Raw genomic sequence first — 20,125 nt, 5'->3', positions numbered from 1 at the left:
AATTTTCCTAGACTCTAAGAAAAAAATCAGCTAGTATATAAATCAGTCCCGATTCGGGCTCTGCTGATGGAACGAATGTCCTTGAGGTGGCCCTGGCAACATGTAGCATTCCTTTACTGACAATGAAGGAATAGGTCCTTGGTCCACTTAGAGAGGCTTCCAGGGGCACCTGACCTTAGGAGGGATGGGCTCACTAACAGACTGAAGCATGGTTAACAGTCTGGGATGAATAAAATATAATTTTGTATTCAACAAACCTGTTACATATTCATTTCCAAAAGTGCCTGGAATCAAACCAGGCCATCAGAAGTCAGCCTCACCAGGCAATTCTATCCTTCACCCCATGTTCACTTTTCAGATCTGACACATTTCCATTCCCCTCTGAACTTGCAATCTCTGGGCCTCTCAGAGAAGAGACATTTCCATTCTTTCCATTCTCAATCCCGTGATCTCTTAGAGATGAGGCAATTCTATTTTCACTGTACTGATTTAAGAAATACTGATAGGAAAAAATAAATATCTGGTTTGGCTTCCCACCCTGTCTCGGATAAATCTTAGTGGTTCTGGGAACATTAATTAAAGTGAATGGGTGGCTGTTTTTCAAGTTAAGGTATATCCCTGTCTGATCATTTTATTTGGGGCTTCTGGGGTCATATACTCTATTCAGTATCCTATTAATTAGTGAGTCCAGGCTGGAACATCCCTCCCCACGCTGTGCATCTATGAGCCCTTATACCTCCTTTTTGCCGAGTGCCATGTTCATCCTCTTCCATATCGTGCTCTTCATCTGAGGGGACAAACGATCAGCATTAGTGGTCAGTAGGGCACAGTCTCATGCTCTTTATACTGAGGGGGTTGCATTTCTCTGAGTCCATCATGCTTTCTTGTTTAAGGAAAGTTTAATTACTATGTTCTCTTTTTCTTTTGTAAAAGCTCTCTCACCTTCAAACAGGCTCTGTCCTCTTTCCCTATCCTTCCATCTCTTCACAAACATTTTGAAGTGCTTACTATGTGCAAGGTGCTGGATTAGGAACTGGGGGCAAGCAACAGATGAGACTGTTGGGGTCCCTCCCCTTGTGCTGTCTATAATCCTGGGGGTTATTGACTGCTACTACTAGAATCTAATCCTTTCCCCTCAAACTCCATTTCTCCTTTCTTTCTGGAATTCTCTTCCATATTTATTATCTCCATGCAAGCATCTGGCTTGGTTTTAGGCCCTCCAGAGTTAGGAAGTGGGGTGTGTGTATGTCTCTCTGTGTGTGCATCTCTATGTGTGTTTGTGTGTGTGTGTGTGTGTGAGAGAGAGAGAGAGAGAGAGAGAGAGAGAGAGAGAGAGAAAGAGAGAGAGTTTGGAAGTGGGTGTTTAAACCCTTTGTGATTAATTAGTTCTTAATGTATCTATGTTTGTTCAGCTGTAGTGGAGGCTGGTCATGTACATAATTTTATGTTTCTAGTACTTGAGGCTTGTAGTTATTTTTTACAGTTTTTATTCAGCTTGCCTTATTCATTAGAGTATAAGCTCCTGAGGGCAGTTGGAATGGTCTTTTAATTAGTTTCTGTAGATTCCCAATGGATTCTAAGTCAATAATAGTGTCTAACTCCAGTCAAGTGTTTATATGGCCAAAGTCACAACATGATTGGCCTGAGTTTTTAACCCTCATTAACCTGTTTCGTCTCAGGCTTCATACTACTTGATAAAACAGGAACTGGGCCTTTATAAAGAAAGTATACATGCCAGAATTACATTTAGTTATTTTATAGGTGGTGCAAAATAAACAAAAATGCACTTGCTGTTCTTTTATCCCCCAATCCCCCACTCCCGGTCCTTGTGGGTGCGCATGCGTGTACATAATGATAGCAAGGGCATGGTAAGCTGAATATTCGGTTTCTCCTGGCTGCCTCCCGCTTCCTTTCTCTTTCTAGGTCTTCTGGCACTTGCTTCTCTTGCTTCTCCACAGTTATGCCACTAAATGGAAACTTTGAGGGGACGACCTGAGGACATTCCCTTTTATTTATTTTTTAAATGTGAGGTTTAGAGTTCTGGTATGTCAGACTGGTTGGGGAGAGATTATAAGTTCAAAGGTGAGAAGAAACAGCCTAAAAATATATTAGAATATTAAAAAGTAACTGACTTAATGTGAAAAATGATATTGTGACTCACAAAAATAAAGAGATTGATACTCTGGGGAAGTAAGTCACCTGGTACCAAGATTTACACACACACACACACACACACACACACACTTGCCCTGGCCCTGAAGGATGCTATGGGGAAAGGAGCACTTTGATTAAAAAAATTCTTTTGGGTCCAGCACCATGGATTTCCTCCTTTCCACCTGTAGTACTCCCCAGCCCTGCCTGGAGGAACAAAGATGTGAGATAATGGAAGAGCAAAATCAAATACAGGAAACAGATCACGCTGAAATAAATCACATTAAACATCATTCTTTGCACATTGTCTTCTCATTACTTTGTCCACTTCCTTCCTTCCTCTGGTACGATGCTTTCCCTTTTTGACACGGGGCTAATTTTACCGGATTAAGGACATTAGAGCAAGAGTTAGTACCTCCTATTTTAGAGACACCCAATAATTTGGACAGAGAGCAGCTCTTTTGCTGATATCAAACAACTCAATCACAAAGACCAATAATTTGCTGTGCTTAGGCACTTTTGCAGAGAGGGTTTATTCTACCTCTGCTGTCTGCACGCAGCTGTCTCTTCCTCCCAATTCTAATCAATGTAAATTGGGTCAGATCTCCGCTGTGAATTACAAATTGGATCCGAAGTTGGAGGGTCACCATGCCTGCTACTCCACCTCCTTCCCACCACCATTAGATGGGAAGCTACACCAAAGATCTTTTCTAAATAAATCAGACTTTATTGTAAAACTTGGCCACTGACGAGACATAACCTCATTAGCATTGATTTTAAAATAAATTATTGAAAGTGGCTTGCCTGCTCTTTGCATTTGTAAAAAAGGAGAATGTAAATGTATTTGCAATGATAAAAATGAAATGTAAAACTCAATTCCTTTATCCTTTCAGGCAACAGCACTTAATCTAGTCATGATACAAAAAAAATGGGAAAAAATAGAATCTGTTCTGTGAAGTTCAATTCCAGACCAGATACTCTGGTTTCCCCTGCACCTTTGGAGTCACCTAGAAAGAAAGCTGGCCAGGAGCTTATATATCATTCACCACCATTACTAGGCTCCACAGTGATGGATGTGCAGGGGGAAGCTCCAGTCCCCACATCTGTTCTATGTAGCATTGTCCTTCCTGGGTGGCTGAAAGTGGGCCCAAGTCAAGAAACCTTGCAGTTGATGGAACAGCAGCTGTACCTCTGGGGTCTTTGGAAGACTGAGGATGGGGCACTGTGGTGTAGTGAAGAAAGCACCTTCCACAGCTGGTTGTGGAAAGCACACCCCTCAACACCTTCTTGGCTTCAGAGGACACCGTACAGAGAGGGGTTCCATTTATCTAGGACCCTTCTGTGAACCCAAACTGGTATCTCGCAAGCTCCAAAGTCGAGACAACGGATTATATGGCAATAGGAAAAAACAAAACAAAACAAAACAAAAAAAACCCCAAGTATTTCTGCTTGAAAATGGGGGTGAATTAGGTGGCTAAATTTCTCACTTTTGTTCATCTGTCAAGTGAGGCTTTATTTTAAAAGACTATTTTTAAAAATATTTTTTAGGCTAAAGAGCTCATTGAACTTCTTGATAAGAATATTATTAGGCATTTTAGCCTAATATATCTTCATTTAAGAGAGAATTAAAATTTATGTGCTAGCTCAACTTTAAACAGTAATAGATTATAATGGTCCTTGCTTCTAACAGGGCATATGGGACCCCAACCTTACATAGGTTTTAAACAAATTAACCTCTGAAGATTACTGCCCACTTATTACATTAAATGCTCTACTTGATTCCCAAATATCTCATCTCAATTGGGAAAACAGTTGAAGAAGATTCTGTTAACTGTGCGAACATGTAAGAGAACCATGGGGCATCGCAAATGAGCATCAGTATCCGGAGAGTCGATTTCAATCAACATTCTTGGCACTATGTCAGGGACACTAATGAAAGGCTGAGAAGAACAGGACACGGAATCCACCTAGGAGGGACAGAGAGGAGCCAGCTTCTCACGACACCTGGCTCCTTTCTGAAGTGCTCCTCTGATACCCCTCTGACATCGGCTAACACAATATCAGAAAGAATAACATTTAAAAAAGGACTAGCTCAGAAAGAGGGGAAATCATCTCTCCCCAACCAAGCAAAGTGACAAAAGCTCAAAAAATGGCAATTGTACCAATGTGCAACCAGATGTCAAGGTGCTCTGGTGACAGATGCAACAGAAATACAGAGAGACTGCAAGTGCAAAGGGGAAAAGCAGAAAAGTGGTTACAAATCACTTCATGATGTGCACAAGACATTGTTACTCATGGGCGCTGTTGCATCTCTTCAGATAATGTAGGAAAAACAAGAAAACTGGGGGAGGTGTTGTATGCCTCTAATTCCAGCGACTCAGGAGTCAAGGCAGGAGGGTTGTGAGGTGCGAGACTTGCTTGAGCTACTTTTCTTTTTTAATATTTATTTTTTTGTTCTAGGTGGACACAATATCTTTATTGATTTTTATGTGGTGCTGAGGATCGAACCCAGCGCCTTGCTCATGCCAGGCCAGCATGCTACCACTTGAGCCAAATCCCCAGCCCCCAGCTTGAGCTACTTAATGAGACCCTGTCTCAAAATAAAAAAAATAAAAAGGATTGGGGATGTAGCTCAGTAGTAGAGTGCTCCTGGGTTCAATCCCCAGTTCTTCAAAACAAAGCAAAACACAAAACAACTCTTTGCCACTACTGCCTCCCCACTGGAAAAAAAAAAAAATCAAGAGGCTAATAACACATGTGATTCTCTATGGTGTATTAGGTTATCTGAACTGTTATCTCAAAATACTTGCATCCTATCTCTGTGGAATGGTTGTGTGTGTGTGTGTGTGTGTGTGTGTGTGCGCGCGCACATGTGGTTTGGGTGCTGGGGATTGAACTCAGGGCCTTATGCCTGCTTGGCTCTACCACTGAGCCACATCCCCAGCCCAGTGTGGTCCTGATGTATAAGATATTAAACTCAATCTATGCTCACGGCAACACTTGGAATGGACTGAATTTAATTTCACAAATAATAACTGAGCACCTATTAACTGGGGATAAAGACATGAATACAAATCACTGTAATAAGAACTAAAAGCTTAATGTCAGTTGAGTATCTGGGAGGGTATCACCGAGCAGGATCCATTTGAGCAGAACGTGTAGGGTTTTATAGGTTGAAATGGGCCCCGGGCAGTCTAGGTAAAAGGAACAGCATGGTTCCAGCTGACCCTGGCCTATCAGCCCTTGTGGTGTGCAGGGCATTGAGATAAACAGCCAGAAGTCTTGAAGGAGGCTGGTGACAGTGTCCACTCTTCATGAACTTTTGTCTTTTTTTTTTCTTGGGCTCTCTATCACCATTCCTCCTTCCTATGGGTCTGGACAACTGTACAAGGGGAAAAATAATTCCACAGAATGTTTGTTTCCATTTGACTCTAATTAAAAAAAAACAGTTATATGCTTTATTATAACGCACTCTGGTTTCTGGGTCTATAATAACCCCCTGGGGCGCTGTGGTCAGCTTCAGAATGTGCATAGAAATTCTCAGGGAGGGCTCTTCGTTTTCCTTTCTGTTTGCTCTTATCTCTCTAGAGAACACAGCTTGATTCAGTTGCTTTTGTAGCCATGACAAGGCCCCAGTTACAGCTCTTCCTTCAGGTACCTTCTTGGCTTCCAGTCTTGAGACCCCAGAAAAGAAACCTGATAAAAGCTGTCCTTTGATGGAATCTGGAATCAGGGAAATGGGCCTGTATTGGCCTGAAAATAACTTCAGGGGATATAAGAAAGGGTTCAGAAAGTTTCCCATTTTCTATGTATGGCTTTAGCATTTCTTTGAGGTAGCTCCCTGAAGTTTAATCTACTACAAATGAGATCCTAAAAATGAAAGGCCCCCATATGCTCAACATGGATGTTCAGCAATCCCAGTGGATACCAACCTTGAAACAGTATTTTCCAGGATTGACATTTTTGTGGTCTGGCTGAAAACCTTGAGTGCTCTGGTTTTCCCTCTTGGGGAAAAGATGCTAGCCATGTAGCAAATGCTAATTATTTCATGATTAATGTGATATAGTTCATTTAATTTGATGACCCATACATTATTTTGACCAGGAAAAAAATTTTATTTTTATTGACTTGATATATATTCTGTACTCTTTTCTCTCTACTAGGAAGACCATATCAATGACAATCTGGAAGGATCTCACTTACATGGCTTTCCCCGTAGACACAGTGAAGGCTCAAGGGGCTGGGGATGTGGTTCAGTGGGAAAGCACTTGCCTGGCATATATGAGGCCCTGAGTTCATTCCCAAGCACCACAAAGGAAAAAAAAAAAAAAAAAAAAAGGACAGGGAGGGCTTATGTAGGTCCCATTCCAAAGAAGAGAATTAGCAGAATCACCAATGCTAAATATCCTTCACAAAGCACATTTACCTGTTATAATGAACTGAATGAGAGGCCCAAGTCATTTGACTATTGATAGGTATGCAATGTTAGCACAATCCGACGTTACCGTCCGCTGTCCCTCCACCCAGCACCTGGCCTCGCAGTAAAAATGGGCCTGAGCAGAAGGTGCGCTCCACATTCCATCTGCTCGGGATTTTCAATTTCACCTGCTTCATACACATAGCTGCAAATGCCCAACTGGACTGTCTCAGGTCTGCTTGGTGAGGGCGGGGACCTAGCCATCCCCCAGCTTTTCAAGCCATAAAGCCTCTTTAAATACCACCAGATCGCTTTTTGGCCTTTTGGCCAAGATCAAGTGTAGTATCTGTTCTTATCAGTTTTAAATGCCACCAGGTTAATAGTAACCAGCATTTACTGAGGACTCCCACATGCCAGGACTCTATGCTGAGGGCTTTACATATGTCAGTTCTAGACTTTTTCACCATATCCCTCTAGGACAGCACCTATTATTTTCCCCATTTTACAAGGGTGACAATTAGTGAGGGCAGGTAACTTGCCTGAGGCCTCACAGAGAACAGGCAGCAGCACAGATCCATCGTGACAGACAGCCAGCTTTGCACCTGTAGTGCCGTGCTGTCTCTCATATGCCTCTGCTCTGTAGGTGGTCTTATGAGATGGTGGCAGAGGGAGACACTGCTAGGCCCCTCACCTTCCCTCTCAATTCCTCCAGGACTAGTGATGTGGCACATGCAAAACTCAAATCCATTTCCGAAGCAACAAGAGTGGAGTGGAAAGGAAGCTGGGTGATGGGATTGTGTGGCTGCAATATGCATATGATAATTTTTTTTTTAAAGTTTTCCATGTGCCCTTCTGAGATCAATCTTTTTTATTTTTTATAACTTTTTTTTTAATATTTACTTTTTAGTTCTCGGGAGACACAACATCTTTGTTGGTATGTGGTGCTGAGGATCGAACCCGGGCCGCACGCACGCCAGGTGAGCGCACTACCGCTTGAGCCACATCCCCAGCCCTACATATGATAATTAAATGTCCACATATCCCATCTTCAATGCTGTCTTTCAGGACTCTGATGGATAGAGGCTTTTTGGAAAGAAGCCGTTGGCTGTACACATTGTCCTTTGGAAACATACGCAAGTTAATTGCTGTTTCGCTAACCTACAGAAAGAGACCCAGGCTAAAGCTTTGTGGCTTTCCTCACTCCTAATGGACAGCAGTTGTGGACTCAGGGTTAGTGGTTAAGAGATGTAGACTAGTCTCCATGCCCTTGGGTCCACTCCAATACTCAATTGGTGAGAATTTTGGAGTAATGCCCCATAACTTGGCAGTGCCACAGTGACTGAGGGTAAGAGTTTAGGAGGCAGGAGAATCATGGCTGCTAAGAAGACATTGCCCCCACCTGGGGTAAGTGGAGGATGAGCCCAAATTCATCTTATTTTCTGAGGCCCCTTTCCCTTTGCTCTCTTAGTTCTGCATCTCTGAGCCTCTCCCCTGGCTCCTTCGAGAACTATCCATGGTGCATAAAAGGCCCTTCCATTGTACCCCAGAAGGCTGAGTGGTTCAGGGAGGTTTTCCCAGAGCACTCTTCCACAGCTGTAACCCAAAGTGGAGTGTCACCTGGCCTTTTCCTGAGCCTGGGCAGGAGTGAGCAGAATGTGAGCTCACTAGGAAGATTCTGGCCAAGTTGGGGAGTGCATCTCCTTTTAGGGAGTGTTGTGAATTAGATCCATTTCTGCACCCTGCTGTTGCAATGGAGCAGGCTGTGAAAGGGAAGATTCTCAGAGGAGCTGTGTTTTAATGTAGCAATTTGATTCAATTTTCCACTCTATAAAATTACCCATCACTGCTCGTTGCTTTCTAACAGACACCTTCACTCTTAATTTAACAATCCTATCGAATTCTGCCAGGGAAATTGGAAAAATTTATCACCTGTGAAATTTTATTTTCCTTTGGTTGTATCTGTTTTTGTAAAACTTCATTAACGACGATGACTTGCTGAGGAAATTATCATTTTTTTTTAACTTCAGACACAAGAAATGGCTCGACCTCAACCAAGATATCATTTGCATAATAAAACACAACAAAAAAAAGGCTGGGGAAGTGGGGACTGGCAGAGGTTGGAAGTAGTAGGAGAAGAAGCAGGCTCTCCTTGGTGGGGACGTGTAGCCACAGCCCTGCTCCTTGATGCAGGGGACAATGACATGGCTTCTCTCCTAGGGAAGAGATGAAGGCAGAATGCAGAGTTAAGGGGGTTGTACCCTCTTCTGAGGAAGCCTTGAAATGTGTTGCCTACTGATGATGCTTTTAACAACTAGCCCTGTCTTCAGGGGCCTGAGTGTTAGATTCACCTTAGTTCCTAGGTTCATTTGAGATGGAGGTTTAAATTGCTATAAATTTAGGCTTAACTTGAATTTCTTAGCAGAGCACTGAACTCCTGGCAAATTTCCACAGGCATGCTCTTTCTGAATGGACTTGAAGATTCAGCGTTCCTGTGGTCTAAGTACCTCACAATTAAAAGGCTCAGGCTTTGGTTTTTCCACAGTCTGACCCCCACTGTGCTCTGCACTGTTCGCCAGCTGCCGATCCCGACCGGAAGTGGCTCTGTGGAAGCAATGATGACTCTACATTTTCTGAGGTGCCACTTATCCTGCCTTTGGACAGAAAGTGATCGTCAGCTTAGAGCTGCTGCACGGTGGGCAGAGGAGATACATGTCAGGCTTATTCTTGAGAGTTGTGATTTGTTTCTAGGTAATAATGAGTTGTGCTGGTGGGGTTTTACTGGATCACACAAAAGGGTGGTTAGCATTTATATATTTCAGATTTCAAAATCCTTCATACTTTGGAGGCAACTTTCTGTCACCCTCATAGTTCCACAGAAAAGATGTTGAAACTAGAGGATTTTTGATGACTGACCCCCAAACTCATGGTAAGCAATGAACACCAATATGGGTATTCTTGAACCCTTAAACTTTGTTGACATAAATGATAGAGGACTTCATGTGGCACAGATGAGACAATCCTTGATCAAACTCATCTTGCTCCCAGAGTAGGGCAGAGGCTCTATAAGAGCTTGAGAATCATGTTTCCCTACATTCTCTCCTTCAGAGGATGAAGTTTAGATCTGGCTTCCTTAGGAGTTTCCAAAGTTACGTTCTTCCACCAGGTCGAATTTCTGAAACGAGGGGGATATAATTAGGAGATGAAATTTCTCACCTGGTAAGACTTCATAAATATCCTCTTCTTTCTCCTCTGTAGGATCTTTTATCCCCACACTCCCAGGCAAGAGAATGGGTCTGCACTGGGAACCAGAATTTGGAGAGTCAAAACCATCAATATCATCATACATCTCCTCCTCCTCTTCTCCTTCCTCTTCCTCCTCTTCACATGGGATGGTTAAAGAGCTCAGATCTGCCAGGGCAAAGATGGGAATGAATCAAGGTAGGGAGCAAAAGAAAGGAGTGAGAAGGCAGGGAAGGAAAGAGGAAGGAGGAGGGGGGAAAGAGAATAAAACATGTCAAAAGAAAATGAAACACTAGGTTAAGTGCTGTTATTTCTAATGTGGGCCTTGGTGGCAGGAAATCTACAGAAAAGGCCAGACCAGCACTGCATCAGGTTTAAACCATCAACATAAATCCTTCCTTGCAATAAAACTTGATCAGGATGAAGCAGCCCTGAATAGTATGGGTGTGTGAATGGGAACACGAGGTGAAGGGAAGGAAATAGGACATAAGAGGAAATGCCAGCATGCCATGCACTGGAAGGGTGAGTGATGGCCTGCAGTTCTCCAGGGCACACAGAGCCAGGGCCTCCATGGTGGCTTCTTCTGTAGGGTGTCCGAGCTGTCAGAAGCCCATCTCCCCAATGATCTCATCGCAGAATTTCAGACAAGTTTGTTTGCAGAGAGTGAGAGAGAAAAAAAAAATGGGCAAAAGTGGAAGAGGAAACCAAATGGGGTATGGTGAAAAATAACAGTAATCCGAGACCAAATGGAATGGCTGCACAGTGCAGTTACCACGTCCTCTGGCAACTGTACAGTCTGGCTGACCTTAAGTGGGTCACTGCGCAGAGGATGTTGGACCATTACAGCACTGGGGAGCACCAGGGCAGGGGAGGGAGATTGGTTTTTATTTTGATGGGGCACTGGGAAGGCTCATTCTCTGAGTAGCACAGAGTGCTCTCTGAAACCCTGCTGAGGGGCCCCGACAGAATGGGCGAGTACAGTCAGCAGACCCTGGGGAAGGGAAGGATGGAGAAACATCCGATGTTCATTTCAAAACACAATAAAACTGTTTGGCTTGATTAGGCTTTTAATAAAGGTTTTGCAACAATTTTCATCTGAATTCTGGTGCCACTTCATATGAGAAAAAGGATCAAAGACACATTTGTGGCTTAAACCATATGTTATTATTTTGTTTGTTTTAAAATAAAATGGAATGAATAATTTCTTCAATGTGGGATTTTGAAAGTACCACAGGGTACAGCTCAATAAAGCTGCTTTGAGTTTTATTGAGGTTTACACACTTAGGGGTATATTACACGCATAAATCCAAGGCACCTAGATGAGAGTGTACCCTGTAGTCTCGCCATCAATGTTCATGTTTGCCTAGTTCCAGTCTATTATACATGACGCTGCTGGTGGATGCAATACTTTGTTTTTGTGATAGCAAAGGCATAACTGAGTAAAACAGGCAATTCTTGTAATTAAAGTTCGGGTGCTTGCTCCTTCTTATCCACAATAAAATCTTGCACTAGAATAAAATCTGTGAAGAGAAAGTTTGGAGTTTTCAGGTTGACATGCTTCTCCCTGTGTCTTGGGCCAAGTATGAAGTTGGTGTTCCTGTCTTTCTGTAAGATAGGGTCCTGCCATGAGGGTACCTGAGGGTTACCTGATGCCAAGTGATTCACTCAAGGTGAACTGCTTCTATCTGCCACATTGCCACTCCCAGGAAAGGCTTCTTGGGCCACTGTTACTGCTGTGCCTGCAGGCTGGCCAGCAGAGGGTACTCTAAGAGCAGTCATTTAATATCTTCAGGCAGGACTTGTCCCATCTCAAAGCAAGGAACATTTTATTGTGGCTTGGGAAATAGCAATTTGTTTGTAATGTCCAAAGTCTCTGATGACCATCTATATTAATTTAGATTTCTACTTCCTAGTAAGACTGAAAAAGAAGAAGATTTTGGACCTTGTTTGCAATTAAAATGGCTCTAAGTTGGATATTATGAATTTTCTTTCCAGAATGAAAGGGGTTTTAGGAGGCAGTGAATTGGGCTGAGCTGGTTTTCAGGATCCCATTTTCAGTGATTATGAGTAGTAAAGTCTTGCCTGTATATCAGGTGATGAGCTATGATATTAGAGGTCATCTCCAGGTTGATGATTTCCTTACTTTCTGAACCATACACAGTAGTTTTTGTTAAAATGTGGGCATATGGTGGGGAGGGTAGAGACGAGAAAGCAGGAAAAAATACACATGGAAACTAGCTGATACTTATGGAACAGTACTTCAACTGCAGATCCAAATATTATGTATTTCAAAACAGTAACACTTACCCTTTAATAAGAAACTTATTTGATCCACCCAGTCTCTGGCTTCAGCTGGACTAGTAGCTGTAAACTACAGAAAAAAAATTGCAAATTAATTTATCACCTTCACTAAAATTTCCATGCATCTTGATAAGGAAGCCCAGGGGAAGTTATCTGTGAGTTTTCGTCAACTTTAAAGCTCAGGATTCTCTGCTTTAGCTTAATATTTAGAAAGAAGACCACATATTAAATTCAAACCATTTTTTTCCATCAGCAATTTTGCATACCCAGATATTAGAGCTCTTTAAGTCCAGATATTTATGTCTATGTCTATTATCTATTCCTTCATGTGGCATTTATTTGAGAAAAATTTACCAGGGGCGGGGGAAAGCAAAGCAATATGTACATGAGATGAAAACATCACAAAGCAGATACATTTGATAATAATGGAACTTCCCCCCCCCCCTTTTCAGTGCTGGGGACAGAACCCAGTCCTTGAGCGAGCTAGGCAAGTGCTCTACCACTGAGCTACACCTGCAGCCCACAACTGGTTGTTGTGAGTAGACAGGGAGCATTTATTGTTGCCAGGAGCAGATTAGGGAGGCTTGCTGAAGCAAAACTGTTTTGACTGGATTTTAAAAAAAATATTTATTTATATATATTTTTATGACACTGGAAATTTAACCCAGGGGCACTCTATCACTGAACTACATCCATAGGTCTTTTTAATTTTTTATTTTGAGACAGGGTCTCACTAAGTTCGATAAGTTGCTGAAGCTGGCCTCAAACTTGTGATCTTCTCACTCAGTCTCTGGAATTTCTGAGATTACAGGTGTGCACCACCACCAGGCTGGTTGGATTTTTAAAAAGCATTGGTGGAAACTGGTGGAGGGAGCTTTCATTTCAGGTAGGGATAACTATGGGCAAGATTACAAGAATGAGAACATCATGTGTGGGGAAGACAGGAAGATGACCAGCTTGCCTGGAGAATAATAACAGATGGAAGTTGAGGGTCAGAGAAGAGTTGGTAGAAGGGCTCTGAGTGACAGAAATTCAGAAATGTAGGCAATAGGAAGCTACTACCAATTCTAGCAGAGAGAGAGGGTGACTCTTTCAATAGTTTGGGTAGGAGGGATTAGAATAGACAACTCTGGAGACAGAAGATCAACTAGAAGGCTGTTGAATTGGTCCTAGGTGAAACAAGAGGGACTTAACTATCGTGAGGGCTGTGAGAATAAGAAAGGTAAAGATTTAAAGGCCACTGTAGAGGAAGAATCCACACACCACAGTAATGATCTGGATTCAATGGACCAAAGAAGTAAACAAACTACATTTTGATTAATAATACAGGTCGGTCAAGCATCAACCCTTCATGATTAAAAAAAAAAAAAAGAAGAATCAACTTGAAATAACTGTTTCTGAAAAACATTTTAATTATCTGGTCATTAGGATAACATAAAGATATATGTTGTATAAGAAACCTAGGTTCCTGTATGATGCTTATGTTAATAGACCCTATCATTCTTAGTTCCTTAAAAGCACATTTACTTTTTGTTTTTTCAAAAAATTTTTTAGTTGTCAATGGGCTTTTATTTTATTTTTATTTATTTGTGGTGCTGTGAATTGAATCCAGTGCCTCACACATGCTAGGCAAGTGCTCTACCACTGAGCCACAACCTTGGCCCCAAAGCACACTTCAATAAAAAACTTTCTAGGAATATTGGCTTAGAATTTTCATATCAACTTTTATCAGATGCAGTATCATCAGAATTTAATAATAAAAACAACTCAGAAACATATGCAATGCATACGTCTGTGTTATATAATGTTTATAAAGAACTCCATAGAGGGCTGGGGATGTGGCTCAAGCGGTAGCGCGCTAGTCTGGCATGCGTGCGGCCCGGGTTCGATCCTCAGCACCACATACAAACAACGATGTTGTGTCCGCTGATAACTAAAAAATAAATATTAAAAATTCTCTCTCCCTCTCTCTCCCTCTATCACTCTCTCTTAAAAAAAAAAAAGATGTTGTGTCCGCTGAGAACTAAAAAATAAATATTAAAAATTCTCTCACTCTCTCTCCTCTCTCACTCTCTCTTTAAAAAAAAGAACTCCATAGAAAAGCTTTAGTTTAAGTTTTTAAAAAATTCTAGAAATTACATAATGCAGACCTAGGTCACATAATAAAATAAGGGTTAATATACTGTAGAAATATAAAAACGTTAAAAGCTGAGAAAAATCTGAGGAGTCAAAGGGTTACTTAAATTGGTAATTTACTTTTAGCATGCTTTTTCTTTTTCATAAGTTAGCTAGAGCTTTGCTAACATTGCTTTAACAGAACTGTGGTAAAATAAAATTATCAAGTGGGAAACAATATACACACATATAAAAAATATTTTTAGTGAAAAAAATCCATATATCTCTACAGTCTTACATTTTTATTATTTCAATTTATTTTATAATGGGTAATAAATGCACGAGGTAAAGATTCAAAATATATACAAATGAACACAGCAAGGAATGAGTTCTTGCTCTGACAAGGTCCTCTAGCCTCTCAGTTATCATTATTACTACTAAGTGACCACTGTCACCAGTGTCTTAAAACTCCTTTCAGAGATATGCAATGCATCCAAATATAGGAAGGCTGTTTTGGATAGCAAGATGAATATGATACAACAAATAACTTCTTAGGATAGAGTTAGATTTTCCTTTTTCCTACTTTCATGGAAGAAAGCAGGGATAATCAGTTGAAAAATAAGCATGGGAATTACAGCCGTGAAACTAGAGACGGTGAGTAAGGGTTTTGATGGTGCGCTGCTGCGGTGAACAGGAATCTCACCTTTAGGGTGACACAGGGAAGGGGAGGGATGAAGAGAGAGAAGCCAAGTGAAGTCATTGTCTAGGATGAGTGTGGCAACAGAAGGGAAGGGAGGCTGTGACATAGCAAAGGTGAAGACAGGGCAAGAAAGAGGGTCTTAGCTGCTGAAAAGAGAGAATAGAACCCAGCATAGCAAACAGGGAAGGAAACCGCAGCTCTAAGGAGGAGCACCGGCTCCTCGGATCATCCTACCTCATAGCTGCGCCTATCCTGGGAGGTCAGTTCAAAGCAGGCTTCTTTCTTGGAGTCTCTTCGTAGGTGGGGGGCCATCCGGACACTGTAGCCCTTAATGAGGAAGGTCCCTTTGGGCTGCTTGCCTGCAAGACAGGAAAGCTCCCTGTATCCCTAGAGAGATGCAACCGCCAGGGGAAGGCATCTTCTCTGGTACGTGAAATAAAAGCACAGAAACAGCTGTTACATCCCCGAGGAACCACAACAGTCAAGGAAAGGTTATTAGGGAAGCTTAGGAAGAGGCTACTGCGACAGCCAGGCAGATATCACTGCCAAGCTAGGGAAATGCAACACGAAAGGTTATTTTACCAAAAGAGTCCAACAGAGACAGTGAATTTATTAGAATGTTAAGAGATCTATAATAACAGAAAGAAGGAATTATTACAGTAGGGAGAGTGTGGTTGTAAATGTGAGGCTCTTGAAGGCTATTACAGAGCTGAAACATTATTATCAGGGCCAGCAGAGCTCACATTGAGGGGAGGGACAGCAGCACAGGGGCATTATAAGGTCCTGGGATCTCCTCCCATGCTTTATGTGGCATTTGGGCTAAACTATTCTTCCCCCTCCCCTGCTTCTCAGGTGGGAATTTATGCTAGAGGGAGAATAATTAAAACTCAGTATTTCATTCTCCTTTCAAGAGGTCAAATTGGGAAAGAAGCAGAGGACTATTGAGTGTCACTAGATGATAAGGAAGGAGATAAAAGGAAAAGGACCCTGAGTGACAGAAAGGAGACACTACTCTACTTATCACTTTTTCTTCTTTTTTACTTTTTGAAAATAAAATATTAGAAACAGGCAAAGAAGAGGTGGCTCAGAAAGATTTTATGTCAGGCAGGACACATGAAGGACAGCATCCTCAGTGTGAGGGATGCTTGTGTCCCCTGTCAGGTGAAATTAATTGAGTTTTTTTTTTTAATGATGACGTAAAGAATAAAGTGGGATGACAAAATTAAAAAAGAAAAGAAAAGAAGAAAAAAAGACTGTCCTCACCTGGTTGAGCTAAAAGAAACATACGAACACTATACTTACTAAGAAATTGTCCTGGGCGCAATAAGAAGTAACTGTCGAGAAGGGAACCGCGCAACAGTGCTTTTTGACACCAGAATCTTTTTTGTTAAAGTATCTCTCCTTGTTCTAACTGGCCACTAAAATGTTTTGTTGTTTCTTTGGTCACCAGATTTTATTTCACTCTGACGGCCAAATGGTCAATAAAAGTCTCCGAGCCTCTTGCTCTTATTCTCCCCCCACCCCCCAGCCCCCGCCTCTTTCCCAGTGAGTGTAAAGGATTCTGAATGAACAGAGAGGATACCTGGCTTTCTGTCCAGATATGCCAACCATCTATTTAAATGCAGGAGAAATAATGGGCATTTTTTGCAATGGCCCAAATGTCCTAATAGGTTGAAGAAAAGAACACCTGTCTAGCTCATGTGCCTAGAGTTCAGAGGGGAAACTGTGGTTGCTGGATTTGAGAGTGGGCTGGGTGGGGATGGGTAGAAGGACAAGGGGGATTTGTTCCTCAGTTTTCAAGGTGTGCTGCTATCAATTCCAAGCAGGGCTTCACACTTTACCCTTGGATGGGAGGGTTCTGAGGAATCCAGGATGGTGACTGGAAGACAAAGGTCAGGGACACCTGCTGCAGGCAGGGAGGCTGAGAAAGGCAACTGCCACGAAGTCAAGGGCAGATCTTAAGGATTCCAGGTCACTGAGCAACAGCTCTTTCTGCTACTTTAGTACCTATCAAAGGTGGCAGAAAGTCCAAAGGCAATTGGGCAGGTATTTGATTGTTCTCTAGACCAAATATCCAGGAGAGGAATAGGGTTTAAAAAGGAGAAACAGAGGCAAAATGGAAAATAATTGGAAGGAAAAAGAAAGTTCTATTTTGTAACTTTATCACTGGCCCCTGTATGAAGGTGGTAGAGCACAGGAAGCCCCTGCAAGAGTGGATGCTTGATTTACTCTCTCTTTTTCTCTTGCTTCCTAAATTACTTCTGGGACTGCCCAACTCTACCAAGCAGTATCCCTTACTTGAAAGTTTGCATTAGTGTACAAAAATAATTTTTAGCTTGTGTTTATTTGTAGCTGCCTCAACTTGTGCTTATATCCTTTCCTCTCTCGTGAACTAAGCAACTATGTTAAACATGGATGAGAGGTCTTCTAGGGATAGCTCATGAGTGTTGTGCTTGATTGAGTCAGTGGTGGCTCATTAAAAAACTGCCTCTGGCCTGAGTCAACACTTTGCTGCTGCTGCCATCTGGCTGAAGGGTGTCTCTTGGGCACAGCAACCATTTGGGTCTCAACACTCTATGGCTCTAGGGATGTCCACTGGATTACTTCCCAATAGTCAGGCTCAAAGTTTGGAGCAGGCTTTAAGAGAGTCTGAACCCTAGGATTATTTTTCTGGGCCACTGGTAAGCTGTTTAAATATTTCTCTGAATTATTATTATTGTTATTGTTATTGTTATTATTATTATACTGGAGATCAAATCCAAGGTCCTGTGCATGCTAGGCAAGCACTTTATCACCAAGCCACACCCCCCACTCCACCTATTCCCCCAATATTTTATATTTTAGCTATCTAATTAATGCCTACAAAGAATTTGAGGTTTCTTTTTTTTTAAGTATACCAACACATTCAATTCGGAAAATATTGTGTTATTGGTCTTAATAAAAGATAACCATTTGATATATCAACCATACTATCCTAATGTTTTTGGAACTCTAAATTGACATCTGTTTTTGGTGACTGGAAAGGTATTATTTGCCCAAGCCTCTTTCTTTCTTAAGCGTGTCCCTTTCTGGGTGTTAGTTAAGGACTGCTATCTGGAGACCTAAGTGCTTGAGAATTTACGAAGTGCTTGCATCCAGGAGTGAGATGCTGCTGTGCAAATGAAGAACACTTACTTTTCTCATTAGCATAGTAGTAGAAGAAGCCTCTGCTGACAACACACCATCGCTTCTGCCACTCAGAGCCGAAGAAACTATGATCTACACAGAACAGCAGTAGGAGACATAAATTCAGGTAACTACAATCACTGAAGAGTCCGTAAAATCCAACTATACACAGTCCAGCGTGTTATTGTTTTATTTCCCAGGTTAATGGACTGTAAAACCCTCCCTCTTACTCCCACAGGTTATCCCATATTGACTCAGAGTCCAGAGGACAAGCTCTGTTTAAGGTCCAAGTTCTAAACAGGGTTGCCTGCTCTGTGCCCTCCCAGCTGTCTTTTTATCTAGCTTCCTTGATATCTTTCAGGTTCTAATCTCATCCTGTCCTTTTCAAATTCTCCACAACATCTTTACGTGTTGCCTTTGACAAACCAGAATGATACTCCAGGCCATGGCCATGAGAAAGGTTTCTTTTTTGTGTGTGTGAGGGGTGTGCTAAACCAATTTGTCAGTTGAGTGGCAATCTTGGGACTTCAGTCCTAGTAGTTCCTATTCTATATTCTAATGGAATGAGTTTAAATAAAGATCAAGAGTTGGGCTTGTTGGAAATTTGAGTGTGCTGCTTTATGCATGATATAAAAGCTACGCTCTTAGTAAAACAGTTTCTCTACTATAGGAGCACACTGAGAGATGAGAACAAAAATATCATTCATTCAACAAGCTTTATTAAGCACCTGTTTGTAACAGGCACTGCAAGTACAGGTATGAGCAGAATCTAATCAATCCCCATCCTGAGGGAGTTCCCAGTCAGCTAAAGATTCTGGCCATCTCTCTGCAGTCTACACACAGTAACACCAGACTTCTTGTCTTTCCTCTCCTCGCATTAAGTTTATCATTTAATGAGTGACAGAGTCCCGTAGACGTCTGTCAAGCACAGTGTTGGGCACAGAGAGGGTACCTGATCAGTTAACTTTTTTTTTTTCTCATTTCCCTTCCGGGAATGTTCTGCTGTCTCTGGGTTGGATCAATACCTTTGCTTTTCTTCTCTAAGTATCCTTGCTTGATGATGTTATCAAGTTCTTGAGCTCCTCTTATGACGTCTTCCATTCCTAAAAGGAACAACAGCAGAATGCTTTGTTGAAACCTGACAAAATTTCACTTAGTCTACTTTAGATAATTCACATTAATGATGGAGTATAAAGGGCAATTGCCTAAACACAGCACAAAATAAAACATTTTCTCTATGATTGGGGAAAAAGTTAATTTTCTCTCTTCCTAATTATATCGAATGCTAATATCACTTAAAATGATCTAAGCATACATTAATTTGTGACAAGGGGAGGTAGCATAACTATGTACTGATTGGCAGGAAAAGGACTCCAGGGAATTAAGAATTTGCTGTGGATATAAGCTACAAATTGGATAATCCACACTGAGATAATCAAAAGTCAAATGGATAGTTATCAGCTCAGAGAAGACTTAATAACTGATAGATTCCACTAAAAATGTGGTCACCTCAGAGGGGAAAATGAATATATTCATCTTTTTTCTTCTTTCTTCCTTTTTAAATAAAAAAAACCCCAGAAAGCCATTCTGTGAACATAAATTTTATTAAGTTCACACAAAGAAGAGCTATGCAAGGTGAACTTGGCAATAACTGCCAAATCTTGGTTTCTTTAAAGAATGGGAAGGAGTCTAAGGGTCCTTAAAGCCTTAACAAAAGAGAAGACCCTGGGCTGGGGATGTGGCTCAGTGGTAGAGCACTTGCCTGGCATGTGTGAGGCACTGGGTTCGATTCTCAGCACCACATATAAATAAATAAAATAAGGGTCCATTGACAACTAAAAAAATTAAAAAAAATTAAATAAAAAGAAGACCCTGGAACTGACATCAGCCTTGAGTTGTATGCTGCTGACATTCTTTGCTTTCAACAGCCTCCTTAGATACAAATTTATTGAAAAATCAAGATGCTAATCCATCTTCCTCCACAGGGTTTATCCTTATCCTATGGGGCAATAGACTGAGGGAGGAGTTTATTCCTC

The 20,125-nt window shown here is 41.6% G+C and overlaps 1 protein-coding gene across 1 annotated transcript in view; it reads right to left on the bottom strand.

Moving 5' to 3' along the window:
* SKAP1 (src kinase associated phosphoprotein 1) overlaps window positions 1-20,125 on the bottom strand; it is a 283,362-nt gene that overhangs the window by 30,739 nt on the left and 232,498 nt on the right. Inside the window, exons 5-10 of the mRNA XM_081272824.1 lie at window positions 19,115-19,192; window positions 18,099-18,182; window positions 15,159-15,283; window positions 12,116-12,179; window positions 9,782-9,976; window positions 737-787 (exon numbers count right to left, since the gene is read on the bottom strand). Coding sequence (XP_081128950.1) covers window positions 737-787; window positions 9,782-9,976; window positions 12,116-12,179; window positions 15,159-15,283; window positions 18,099-18,182; window positions 19,115-19,192 — 597 coding nt within the window. The remainder of the gene's footprint in view (window positions 1-736; window positions 788-9,781; window positions 9,977-12,115; window positions 12,180-15,158; window positions 15,284-18,098; window positions 18,183-19,114; window positions 19,193-20,125) is intronic.

This window comes from Spermophilus citellus (genome assembly GCF_964194105.1).
Source record: "Spermophilus citellus genome assembly, chromosome: 17".
NCBI classification, from domain to species: Eukaryota; Metazoa; Chordata; class Mammalia; order Rodentia; family Sciuridae; genus Spermophilus; species Spermophilus citellus.
The sequence above is the reverse complement of the archived record's forward strand: the minus strand, read 5'-3'. Positions and strand labels throughout refer to the sequence as shown.